General features: G+C 48.7%; 1 protein-coding gene across 3 annotated transcripts in view; it reads left to right on the forward strand.

Annotated features, from left to right (window-relative positions):
• The window catches only part of PLCB1 (phospholipase C beta 1), a 317819-nt gene that overhangs the window by 259602 nt on the left and 45176 nt on the right, over positions 1-13041 (forward strand). For all 3 annotated transcript variants that reach the window (XM_038131492.1, XM_038131493.1, XM_038131494.1), the window contains exons 30-31: positions 1801-1858; positions 2838-2924. In XM_038131492.1, the coding sequence (XP_037987420.1) occupies positions 1801-1858; positions 2838-2924 (145 nt within the window). The remainder of the gene's footprint in view (positions 1-1800; positions 1859-2837; positions 2925-13041) is intronic.

The raw sequence follows: 13041 nt of genomic DNA on the forward strand, positions 1-13041 counted from the left end.
TCTTCACTGCATTCTAGCTGCTCTCCAGGAGACATGGCAGCACCCCACTGTGAGGTTCACTCTGCTTTTGGGATGAACTCTCCCCATGACCCTCCACTGGTGACAGTGGCACCTGGGGGACACGGGCAGAGCTGAGCTCTGCGGGTGCAGTGTCCCTGGGCAGGCACAGCAATCCTAATTCCATTGATGCACCCCCAGAAGCACAAAGTGCAGTTGTGCAAGGTGTGATTGTGTTCTTCCCAAGGGCACAGTATCTAGGTTTGTTTGTCCTTCCCCATTTGTTTTGGCAAACAGCTCAAAAAGAAAATGAAGCATTTTCATCTTGCACTGCTGTTCTTGTTACCAGTCTTTACTTTAGAGCAGTTAAAAATACAGGAGGAGCAAACAGAACAAAACAAAAAAGGAAACCCTCTAATGTTTGAGTTCTACCACGTAACAAAGGCACAACTGTGTTTGGTTTTCTGCAGGTGAAAGGGTCTGCAGAGGTTCTGGAGCCTCTCAAGGGGGAATCTGTATTTGGTAACCCTGAAAGGAAATCACAGACACACACAGTGAAGTGTTTCAGGTAGTTTCAGAATCAGCACATTAAAAATTTCAATAAACACCCTATTAAAAAAGAAGAGAATAATTTATTATGAAAAAGAGGAGAAATACCTAACATAGTTAGAGGATGTTCAGAGGGCATGGAATTCATTTTAGAAAAAGCAGCTGGCCATTACGGAAATGCTGCAGCAGTAAAAATCAATTGCAGTAGGAAATGATTTGCTGAGAGGTAAATGAGGCACTAGTGAGAAAGGCTCAGGGACAGACAAGTAGCAGTTCTTTTCTCTTTCCCTTTCATTTTTTTCTCATTTTTCCCAAGGACGTTCCTCTGTCAGGCTTTTCAAAGAGCCCTTGAGAGAGGTGAGATGGGAACCCTATTGAAAGTCAGCTTTGCCCTGTCTGTGAAACAGCTTGTCCTCACTTTGGGAGCAGGGCAGAGAGGTGTGAGACCTTCTGGAGAATCCCTTTTGAGTCACTCTGGCTGCACTGCAGCTCAGCCAAAGCTTTTCACAAGTTTGGGAAGGAATATTACACAGATAATAATTCACTGTATTGATTGTTCTCACTTAATGTTTTGACACCCATCTAGGGCTTGCCTAAGTCCTCCTGACTTTGGTGCCACCTGAGGAGCCGTGCACTGGTGCTGGCTGAGGCAGTCAGGACTGGGAGTAACTGTTCTGGAACAGATCCACTGCAGCAGCCACACATTGTTGTTGTGTGTGCATTACCCTTCTGGGGCTTCTTGTGCTCAGCCTTTGACTGACAGTACCAGATAACTCTCTGAGTGTGCCACGAAGCTCAGATTGCCTAAATCCAGCTCTGTGGGGGCCAGGCTGGGCCTGCCCTGCTCCCCTGGGAGCTTGGTGCCAGTGTCAGCAGCACAGCCTGGCCTGGCAGCACAGCCTGGCCTGGCAGCACAGCCTGGCCTGGCAGAGGCTGCTGCTCTGCCACAGCGTGGCACTGTGCCTCTGCTCACAGCTCTGCAGCTCCCGGGGACACTGGGCACTGTGGGAGCACCAGCAGCACCTGGAAAACACGGCATCGTCCCGTGGGGAAGAGCAGGGGGTGGTGTGGGGGGCTCTGAGCCCTGCGTCCCGCAGAAGGACACAGTCTGGGAGTGCACAGAAGGTGATTGGGCAGGTCCCTGGACGTGGCCCTGCTGAGGCAAAGGGCTGCAGGGAGGTCAGATGCACACAGTGATTTTACCAGAACGGACCGCGCTCTTGCGCCTGCGCTAACGCTGGAATGCTTCCCCAGGGAGAAGACGGAGATGATCCGCTCCTACATCCAGGAGGTGGTGCAGTACATCAAGAGGGTAGGTCAGGCTTCTGCTGCAGCTGGGGCAGCAAATGGCACCTTGCACATTTAGCTTGTGTTCTACTGCGGGTTCTAGGCTTCAGCACAAAGAGTCTGCACCTGCTGGCTTCTAGCAGATGCAGTGTAGCCTCTGCTTCACGTTCCAGGTAAAGGAAAGCTGGGATTTCACACGGCTCCTCACTAATTGTTAGTCAGCATTTGGGGCATGGTGCTGAGGAGGGAAGAATTCAATACAGTTTTATCTCTGAATATCCTGTGTGTATCCATGGAACATGCACTCATTTTTTAATGGGCTTGCTGGCTCACAAATGCAGATTGCGTAAGGAAAGTCAATGAACATTTAATTGCAGAGTATATCCTAACTTTAATTGCATTTGTACAGTCACTGAAATGTAAAAAGCATTCTGCGAGTTCTGTAAACACAAATTAAAGAATTCTATTACAGTTGTTAGCTTTTCTGAAGCTACAGGTGGTTCACACCAGACTGAAATCATGCCCTGCAGTGCTTTGGGGTGTAAAATCACTATGGAACATGTGCAGCCATTGAATTCTCCTCATAAATCCAATGCAAAGATAGTTAGGTTCTAAAGTCGGCCCATTTTTGCTTAGAAGAGCCTTGATTTAGGAAGCAGCCTAAGGAATTAGCAAATTAAGTAGGCTTTTTGTCTGAGTGCATTACTAAGTGAAGCCCAGAACCTGTAATTGAATAACATTAGAAGTCTGCAGTCAGTCCTTCAGACATTTCTGACCCTGAGTGTTCCGTGTGAAATCTGGTGTTTCGCGTCCACACCCGACTGTGAGCAGTGTGCTCGGGGATGCTCAGGCAGCGCTGTGTCACTTGGGTAATTTTAGCTTGGAATTGTTCACAGCTTTGATGACAATGGCTCAGTTCTGATGGGTGGATGTGTGTTGGGGAGGAGGTGGCAGAGTGAGGATGTGCAATCCACGAACTAAGATTCTCTGCTCTCTTCTGACAGCTAGAAGATGCTCAGAGCAAAAGGCAGGAGAAACTTGTAGAAAAACACAAGGAGATCCGCCAGCAAATACTGGATGAAAAGCCTAAGGTAAAGAGTCTTTGAGCATATGTTACTCTGCTAAAATTGTCCTTCAGGAGAGAAGGAGCTCTGGCAGCAGGTAGGCTGATGTTCAAGCATGAGAGATCCCGGTGACAGCACCAGAGGCACCCTCACTGACACTCAGGGTGACAGGAGTCAGGAGCAGCCTGCTGGGGCACCACCCCCCGTGCAGATCTCCTGGCATGAGGGTTTTTTCAGCACCCAGGTTGTTCAAAAGCTGTCAGTGCAAAAGGTGCTGTGACCAGCAGAGTGTGCCCTTCCTCCCCTGTGCCTGAGCTGCACAGAAGCAAAACACAGTTGCCATTGAAAGGAAAAAGAGATATCTCCTTAGCATGCTGCCCCAGGGCCTGCTGGCATCCCCCAGGATGGATTCCTGTGGGAAACAACGAGCTTTTTTACTAGAATAATGCTTTATATTCCACATTGCTTGCTGGATTGCCTCTGTTTGATTTTGTGCACTGCATCTACATGTCACATTTTGGAACGCATGTTTTGGCCCTTAGGCCTGGGGGCTCACTCTTGCTCCAAGTGGAGCTGGGGGCAGTTTTGCCACCGGCCTCAGTGGAGGAGGTTCAGAGTCCTGCACTTGTACCTGATTTCCTGTAGGAAGACCTGGCCATAGTCAGACTTGCACATGGAGGGAGACTTGTTTTCAGCGGGGGTCACAGCCGAGTGTGATTCTTCCCAGCCCACTGTGTCGTGTCTGCTTTCATTGTTTCTGCTCTTGCTCAGACGTGTGTCCTTGGCTCCGTTCTCATTCCTTGTCTGTGCCCACAGTCCCAGTGTTTCTGTGCCTGTGCTGCAGCTGGAATTGCAGCACTGCCTGTGAGTCCATCGGTGCTGTCATGTCATCTCTGTGAGGTAGCAGAGAATGAGTTAGGCTGAGGGCTGAATAGCCAGAAGTTGACAGTAGTTTGGGAAAATGAAAATGTTTGCGTTTCCAGTTTTCTACTCATGTTTGTAAAATGGTGCTTACAAACAAGCTGGAACTTTTTGGTGTTGTGGGCATTTTGTGGGTGTAAAAAGTATACATATTTTTCTGTTTGGTGTTGTAGGATCATGAGTTTATCAGGCTTGTGAACTGGAATTTAAACACTGGAAGAATAATCAATTAGTGCTTCCTTGGATCCTTGGGCACTCAATTATTCTGTTTAGCTGTGTCTTTCCTTCCTTTTTTTCTTTATTTTTTATTTTAAATTTATTAGTAAAGCACTGGAAATTTGTCACTGAGGACTTGAGCTGAGTTTTGAAAGGTGCTGGGCCAGCCACGTGGGAGTGTTTGATCAGTTCCCTCTGTGCCCAGGGCAGCTCCAGATGCCTGTGCCCCTGCCTGTGGGCACAGTGGCAGCTCCCCAGCCTGCCCTGCTGTCCCTCCTCGCAGGGAGGTGCTCACAGGGCCTGCCTGCAGGGCTTTTCCCTTTCCCGCACTCTGAGAGGGGCACCGTGCTCAGTTCATGGTGCTGTGTGCCTCCTGCTTGCATGAGAGGGTTCAGGGAAAACATAATTACTCATTTTATTAAGTCTCTTTTTATGCTTTGCTCCGTGTCCATATTTCATTCCCACATTTGCCTCCTCAGTGCCGGGGTGGATGATATAAAATAGATCAAATGATTTCCCAGCTGAGCAGAGCTGATGTGTTTTGTGCAGGCTGCAGCCGTTCTGGGGGCTGCTTTTCCAACAGCCCAGCCTCTCCTGCTTCAAACACCCACTGAAATTTATGCTGGCTGTGTTAAAAGGCTTTTCTGGCAGCATCAACTCAGCCCCAAACAAAGAGTTTAATACATTAAGAGGGAAAGAATTTTCAGTATTCTCACCAATAATTCCACTGGAGACAGATCTGCTGTCATCCATCAGTGCTGCTTGGTTATTTATTAGTCCTCGCAGTTTGTTGTGCTCTGACTCTGCTCAGAGCTCTTCCCCAGCCGGGGAGGATGCCGTGGCACCCAGCACACTGCCACAGCCTCTCCCATGTTGTTGGCTTTTCTCAAAGCAGGAGTTGGCAGCTTCCTCTCTTGTGGGGCAGCAGGAGAAGATCTGCCTTGAAGCTTGAAGTGCTGTTGTTTTAGAAAATGCACAAACTGGATGCAGAGTAGTTCCCTGTCCTGGAGGCTGTTTTGCTTTGTTTTGTTGAAAATATCACAGGGTTAGCTGAAAGTGCTTAACTCAGGACTGATTTACACCCCTGAGCTCTGCCTCTCCCTTGCACGTATCATTTCTTTCTAGGGTTTGGATGTGAGACTGTTTTGCAGCTTTCATTTGCAGGGCTATTGTATAAGAAAGAGCTTTTTTGCTCCTGTGAGAGTTGGAGACTTCCTGAACTGGCATTTTCAGGCAGAAGGGTGGAAAGAGCTCCTTGTGGTGCTGCAGGAGTCAGGGCAGGCGCTGGCTTTAGTGAGCCCAGAAGGTGGCTGTGTGTGGTGGCAGTATCTTTGTGGCACACTGACCTGTGACTCTGCACAGGCTGGCTGTTAGAGCCGGCTGTGGGTGTGTGGAACCAGGCCAGCCCTCCCCAGACATGCTGGGGAAGGGACACTGTCACCTGTTTAGAGGCCGAATGCTGACTGGCCTGTGCGTAAAAACTCCCTAACTTGGCATTTTAGTGAAATCATGTGGGAAACAAAGCTGATTCCCTCCTGCTGGCTTTTCCTACCAGCACCATTACCAAGCAAGGCCATATTGTGTTTTCTCTTCTCTCGCTCCTTGTTTTTCCTTACATTATCTCCTGGCAGCTCTATTATCAACAACAACTTGTATTTTCTTCCTCTCCCATCCTACTGCTTTGTCTCCCCCTCTTAGTCACTGATACACATGGAGCTTGTCCTGTGCTTATCCTCTTCCCCCTGGGCACCTCTCCTGCCCGCTGTGGGGGCTGCTGCAGCAGCCAGCTCTGTGCACCGCATGTGTCACAGCGGGGACCGTGGATCCCGCACGCGTGGCACCCAGGCTGGCCACGGCCACACACTGCTCTGTCCCTGACAGCTTGTGCATCAAATTAAACACAAATCAAGTGCATTTCCTTCCCCTGCACCCTGCCTCCAATTCCACTGTAATTACAAAAATCAATACACCTGAGACATGACAGGGAATTAATTATTTTTCTGGGAATCGACTCAGTAAATAGACCCAAGCCTCCTCTAATGGGACTCAGTGGGACTTCTGTTACTTGTGCTCGTGGGCCAGAGCCACACCTGGCTGCCAGTGTGACACTGACACTGCCGAGCTCCCGCAGGGCCACACCTGGCTGCCAGTGTGACACTGACACTGCCGAGCCCCTGCAGAGCCACACCTGGCTGCCAGTGTGACACTGACACTGCCGAGCCCCTGCAGAGCCACACCTGGCTGCCAGTGTGACACTGACACTGCCGAGCCCCTGCAGAGCCACACCTGGCTGCCAGTGTGACACTGACACTGCTGAGCTCCCGCAGGGCCACACCTGGCTGCCAGTGTGACACTGACACTGCCGAGCTCCCGCAGGGCCACACCTGGCTGCCAGTGTGACACTGACACTGCCGAGCTCCCGCAGGGCCACACCTGGCTGCCAGTGTGACACTGACACTGCCGAGCTCCCGCAGAGCCACACCTGGCTGCCAGTGTGACACTGACACTGCCGAGCTCCCGCACTCAGCTCTGTAGGGACTCTCCTGGCTCCCCTGACCTGCAGCCCCGGTGGCAGGGAAGGTGTAGCTGCTGTGGTTCCCCACTTGCCGCCCGTGGTTGTGCCCACAGCTGCTCTCTGTGCCCTGCCCCAGGGCAGCCAAGGCCTGCCAGGGGCTCTGGGCTCTGCAGAGTGTGGGAGCTGGCACAGGTCAGGCTGAGGCTTGGTGGGAAGGGGTCCAACAGCCCTGCAGAGGCACCAGGAGCTGGGCACACTTTATTCTAAGCGTTGCACCTCTGTGCTCTTTCCAGTCAGTGAAGAGAATATTCAGCCTTAAGGTGTGAAATTCCTTTTGCTCCTCAAAAACTGTAATGAAAACAATTCTTTAAAATTATAAATCTGTTCTTGTTAATGGGAAATACAAGCACCTGATGCATACTAACTCACTTTCCTACATTTATTATCTCCCAGTTTGGCACGTGTTATTAATTGGGAGTTGACACTTCCACATCCAATCGGAAATTAATATCAACAGTGTACCTGGAAAATTCATGGAGGCACAGAATGATACATATTCCAGCTGCAGAGCCTCTGGGCCCTCCAGGGCTGGTGCTTTGGGTGAAACCCTGTGACCACCTGGTGCAGGTGATGCTGCTGGGTTGAGTGGAGCTGTTCCCTGCAGGACAGCCAAACAGCAAATGTGTCATGCAGTACCTTCTAGAAGGCATTTCAGCTGCCCTCAGAGCACTCTCTGCTCCTGTGGAAGGGAGCAGCTTTGATGAGTGTTCCAGTGTCACTTCAGCTCCCTGAGAGCTCACAACAACAATGCTGTGTCCACCACAATCCCCTTTTATCCCTGACACCTCTGCAGGAAGCCAAGCTGGCTTTTGGGCAAGCTGCACTTAATTCAAACCCTTCCAGATGCATTCCAGTTTGACCACAGGCAGCTCTCCAAGAATTCTGGGGAAGGAGTTTGGAGGAAAAGGTTATTTCAGTTTACTGGGATTCATGGGACTTGCCTGGCTTTGGATTGGACTGGGGAAAGTTGTCCTCCCAAAAAAATTAGTATTAGTATTAGTATTAGACTCATGGCAAAAAAACCCCATACAAATGATCTGATAGCCAGTGTCATATTTGAAAAGTTCTATTTTTCCCTGTTTGGGTAAAAAGTTCTTTCGCTAGCTCGTTCAATTTTAACAGTTCCAAAGTTTAAAAAGAAATCTGTCTTCAATCTGTGGCTGCTAAGCTAAGATGACTTATGGCATTATCTGCCAAAAAAGCAGGGAATTAAGAGGATTGAAATAATTTACTGTTTGTTTCACTGTTCAGCTCTGGGCTTTGGTGCTCGTGTACTCATCAGAGGGGAATAATAAAATGTTTATTTACCTCATTAAGTAGGCAACAACATAGAGAAATTAATGGAATTTTCATAGCCTCAGTGACCAAGAAATATGTGAGAGGAATATTTCAAAGAAAAAAAAAATACAGAGTGAGATTTACGAATCTTCCTGTGCCTTGATCTGGCATCTTCCCGCTCCTGGATGGGAGCTTGTGTTTGAGTTTTGGGGTCAGTACTCATGGCCCATCCCCTGCAGGATCTGGCTCTTTGCTCAGCACCTCTCAGCACCCAGGCCCAGGTGAGCCAGCCCAAACTCTGAACAAAGCCCTGCTGCATTTCAGGCTGCTGGTGGTGCACTTACTAAGCTGCCCCCAGTTGCAGAGAGTTGTTTTGGGAAGTTAGGGTGCTCCCTTCTCTTCTGCTTCTCCCAGTGGATAAATACTGCAGAATGCTCTTCCAGCCTGTGAGCTGAGTAGTAAATAATCTCACTTCACTTGTTAAAAATAAACAGGCTGGCCTTTATCCCGTGCCAGTTTTGTACCAGTAAAACTTCCCTAAGTTCTCTGAAGGGGCTGACACGTCCCAGGCCTGAGACCAGAAGAGTTCAGTGCAGTAGCAGGATGCTCAAGGGATCATTGCCACTTTGGGCCCTGCTTGTTTGCATTTCCCTTCACAAATCCACATTTTAAAGGGTTGTTTATGTTTTCCAGCAGAATAAATATTGCAGTGTGAGAAATGTGTATCAGGTCACAAAAGATGCATGTAGCAATTCGAGGTGATGTTTATTGTGTTAATTGAATGTCTTTGGTGTAACTCTTACACATACGTGTCCTTGGAAACATTCATTTTAAATCAACAGCATCACCTTCCCAGTGTGAATACGCAAAATGCTTTTAAAATTTTTTAAATTGCATTCTGATACTGTTGTTTTTAAATAAAAATGTCACCAACTCTTTGTAGGAAAAATGTAAATGTAAAAAAATACTTTGATGAATGGGACATGTAAAAATGTGATAAATTGAAATTGGAGTTTATTGATAGAGGGTGGGAGATATTTTTCACACATGGGTCATTCTACTGGAAGCCAGAGAAAATCTTGGGTTTGCTCTGGAGCTGCAATAAAAGGGGAAATAAATTACGTGAAAGGGCAAACTTTTTTCAGTTCTGCAGCAGTGTAAATCAGAAGGAACATTATCGAGTGACCAGTGGTGCTGGTGATTTAAAGATGTGAGTGAGGTCCCTGATGGAGGCACGCGGCAGCCAGGCCTGGCTTGTGAAGGTTACTGAGCTCTTCCAGGATAGCATGCTAATCAATTACAGCTGTGAGGAGGGTGCTGCTCTTGGGGGTTTTTAAGAATGGTGAGTTTAGAATCCAGCCAGTCTCTGTGGACAGAAGAGCTCACAGAAAATTATCTTTTAAAAAAGGCACAAACGTGAGAATTCTTCCTGCAAAAAAAGGAACTTCACTGATTTGGGTTTTTTTCCTAATTTGCAAAGTGAATCTGTTCTGTGCTCTACCTGTCTCAGGTAAGGGCATTTCTCATGTCCCAGCCCACCCTGATTAGTTGCTTCATTTGCCTTCCTGATGCAGAAAAGCTGAAATCCTCACTAGCCCTGGTGCTGGCTGGCAGCACAGCTGAGCCCAGCTGGGTGTGAGCAGTGAGGGGTCATTATTTACCCTTGCACAGACACACAGTGTGTTCCCAGCTGGGTGTGAGCAGTGAGGGGTCATTATTTACCCTTGCACAGACACACAGTGTGTTCCCAGCTGAGTGTGAGCAGTGAGGGGTCATGATTTACCCTTGCACAGACACACAGTGTGTTCCCAGCTGAGTGTGAGCAGTGAGGGGTCATTATTTACCCTTGCACAGACACACAGGTGTGTTCCCAGCTGGTGGTGGCCAGTGCTGCCAGGCTCCATCAGCCTGAGGGAGCAGGGCCTGTTTGCCTGGAGCTGGGAGCCTCCAGCAGCCAGCACAGTCCCACGTGCACACACACCCACTGGTAAGAGCCGGGGAATTGCCTCATTTCTTGGGTAACAGATTTTACTGTACTGTACTGCTCCTCTGAGTCTTAATTTGAGTTACAAAGCAGATCAATGAAAGGGAGAAAAGAGTTGCTATTAAATTGCTACGTGTAGTTAACACCGAAAAGCAAGAACTACCTTATTTTTCCTTTGTAACACAGAGTCAGAGATGGTTTGTGTTGGAAGGTTCCTTAAAGACCATCTCATTCCCACCTTCTGCCATGAGCAGGGAACTCCCCTATCCCAGCTTGCTCAGAGCCCCATCCAGCCTGGCCTTGGACACCTCCAGGGATGGGGCAGCCACAGCTTCTCTGGACAAATACCATTTCCAGAAGCAAACCTAACTTCTGATTGTAACATTTGTCAATAGCTGATCCCTTGAAAACAAGTGAGCTTCCTGTGCAGAGAAGAGTGCAGTGTGTCTGTCCACAGGCTGAAGATAACATGGGCAAAGGGTGTGCAGAATCAATCTATAGCTTCTGCAAGGTGGCATTCGGGGTGATGACACTCCAGAGAGGGAATGTTTGCTCTGCAGATGCTCCTCCAGGCACTGTGGGTGGTTGAGGATGGCAAGGAGTGAGCAGTGGAGCACTGACAGGCCCTTCCTGTTCTCTGTGGCCTCTCAAACACCTCCCCTGCTGTCCCATTCCCTGCCCAGCCCAGAGCTCCTCTGTTGGGGTTAGGGCTGTCCCCTGTGACCCCTCCTGCACTCCCTGTGCTTCCACGTTTGTTGTTTTTCATGGCAAGCATTCCCAGAGCAGGGACAGCCAGGTAGAGCTGCCTGTGAGAGGAGAGAGCACAGAGCTAACTGCTGTGTTAACCTCGTGGTCTCTGAGGAGGAAACAACCAAAGCCATGCTAAAAAATTGAAGAAGCCAGGGACTGCGAAGGTTTTGTGTCAGGATGTTCAGCTTGGGCTGTGCAATATTTAAAGCTGCCCAGAGAGGTCTGTGCTGTGGAAATATTTGTGATTCTGCAAAGGCAAGTGCTTTGCATGCTAAATCTCAGGGAGCAACAGGGCACCACAAGCTGCTGAGTGCCCTTCCCCTCTTCAGGAGCTGGGCTGGCACTCCAGGAAAACGCTGAATGATAAAACACAGGTTGAATTATGCATGGGGTGCACACACAGAGCACACAGTCTGGAATGCATGGCAGCACAGAGCCATCTCCCATGCACACACAGCACCCTGCACACACTCCTGGCTCCCAGACCCAGCCACAAGCACCACGAGGCACAGCCCAATACTCCTGTACAGCTGTGCCCATCACCACAGCAACAGCAGCACAGTATTTCCCAATTATCAGCCCCTCAGTGCAGCATGACAAATGACACCAGATCCAGCTTGACACAGCTAATGGAAAAGCGTTGAAAGAAATATTAATGCCTAGTATGTGAACTCATTAGAGAGATGCTTTAAAATGCATGAAACGGGGGAAAATGTGTTCTTTAATGAACAGAGAAATAAAATCAGTGGTCCTGCAAAGCTTGTGGTGCAGGCAGGGCTCTGTGTATGCAAGTCATTAGGCAGGAGAGTGGCTGGTTTTGTGCAGAATCCCCCTGCAAAGCAGAGGCACTGATGGAAACAATGCTGGCTGTCTGCACAGGAGGCACTGCTGCCAGCTGCTTTAACTGGCCAGTCATGACAAGGTGCCTGATGGGCTCATCTCACACTGAGACCCTTTAGGGTGAGGAATGCACTGCTGGAAAGGGTAACAGAAATAACAAAGCTACTGTTGGAGCTTCAAAACTATACCTGATTTAAAGAGTGTGTTAAAAATCATGGGGAGCCCATGTCGGGGAAGGGCTTTTCTTTCTAGAAAGAGCAAAAATCAGAAGAAAATACTGTTGTTTTGAGATGCATCTCTTCCCCAGGAGGTTGAGAGTACTGAGCTCGGTAGGAGATCAGAGAAAGCCCTGCACATCCAGAAGGGAGAGAAAGTGGCAGGGAAACATTCCAGCCCTGCTCCCACATTGTTTCCAGGGCTGCCTGGGGGAGCTTCAAGAGTGTAGCAGCCCTCTGGAGTCAATAGCAGAATAGCTGGGAAGGATGTTCCCTGGAAAGATTACTTTTCATTAAACATCTCCTGTGACTCACTTGCACCCAATCAGCATTTTCCAGCAGAGTTCCACAGGGCTGCTGCAGTTGCACAGTCCAGGAGCTGTGGGTGATGACAGTCCATAGGATGGACTGGAGTGACTCAGTAAATTCCCATTTTTCAGCCCTTGTTTGGAGGGAGGCTTTGCCAAGAGCGTGGAGTGTGACTAAGCAGCTAAACTGCAGCTCTGTACCTGAAAACGATCTCTTTTGTGGAGTCCCAGGGATCTGTAAGCTTTGTGTGGCATAAACGGATGTGCCTGGGCAGGGCAGGACTAATCCAGGTGTGGTTTGATACAGAGCCTGGCTCTAGGATGGTCAGGGCAAAATTTAAACTTTTTAACGTTACCTTTTAGCACAGGAGCCCAGTCTGCAACATTGAGTTTTCCAGTCATGAGGGTGGCGAAAGTTCACAATTTTTGTTCTTTTTCCATTACTCCCTAAAAAAATATGAAAGATAAAGCAGTTTTGATGTTCTTGTGATAGAAAAATCCTTCTTTTTAAACCTGCTGAGTACGGAACAGGAAATGTCAGCTTTGGTTCATTCCATCAGCTTCCCAGCTCTCCAGACTGGCCGTGGTTTATAGAAATGAAGTCATGCACTAAAGGAAGTTATCAGGCATAATATTACCCTGCTGATAATGGAAGGAGGTGTCTCAGCTTTTTTAATTTCTCCTTTTTTCTATATCCCCACTTTCCCCCATTTCACCTGCTCTACTTGTCCTTCTCCACCTTCCATCAAGCTGCTTTGCACAGTATGGGGTTTCTTTCTCATGCTCCTTCTACAGCCCTTATTTACTTCCACTTCTTACACTCCTTCCTCTTTGCCATCTCTGGCTGCTGTGAAATTTCAAGGAGTGCCTACAAGTGGGAATGGAGGCTCTTTCAGATGGAGCAGCACCTTGGGAGGAGCAGCCTGAGGGGGAGAGGTGTTGAAGAGCTGCCATCATGTGCTCTGCCTGTTTGTGAGCTGGGCTGCCTTCCATCAGATGGAGAGAGGATGCTCAGGTTACAGAGAGGAGTGGGAACACTCCAGGTGTAGAACAGCTC

This window comes from Motacilla alba, chromosome 3 (genome assembly GCF_015832195.1).
Source record: "Motacilla alba alba isolate MOTALB_02 chromosome 3, Motacilla_alba_V1.0_pri, whole genome shotgun sequence".
In the NCBI taxonomy this organism is placed as follows: Eukaryota; Metazoa; Chordata; class Aves; order Passeriformes; family Motacillidae; genus Motacilla; species Motacilla alba.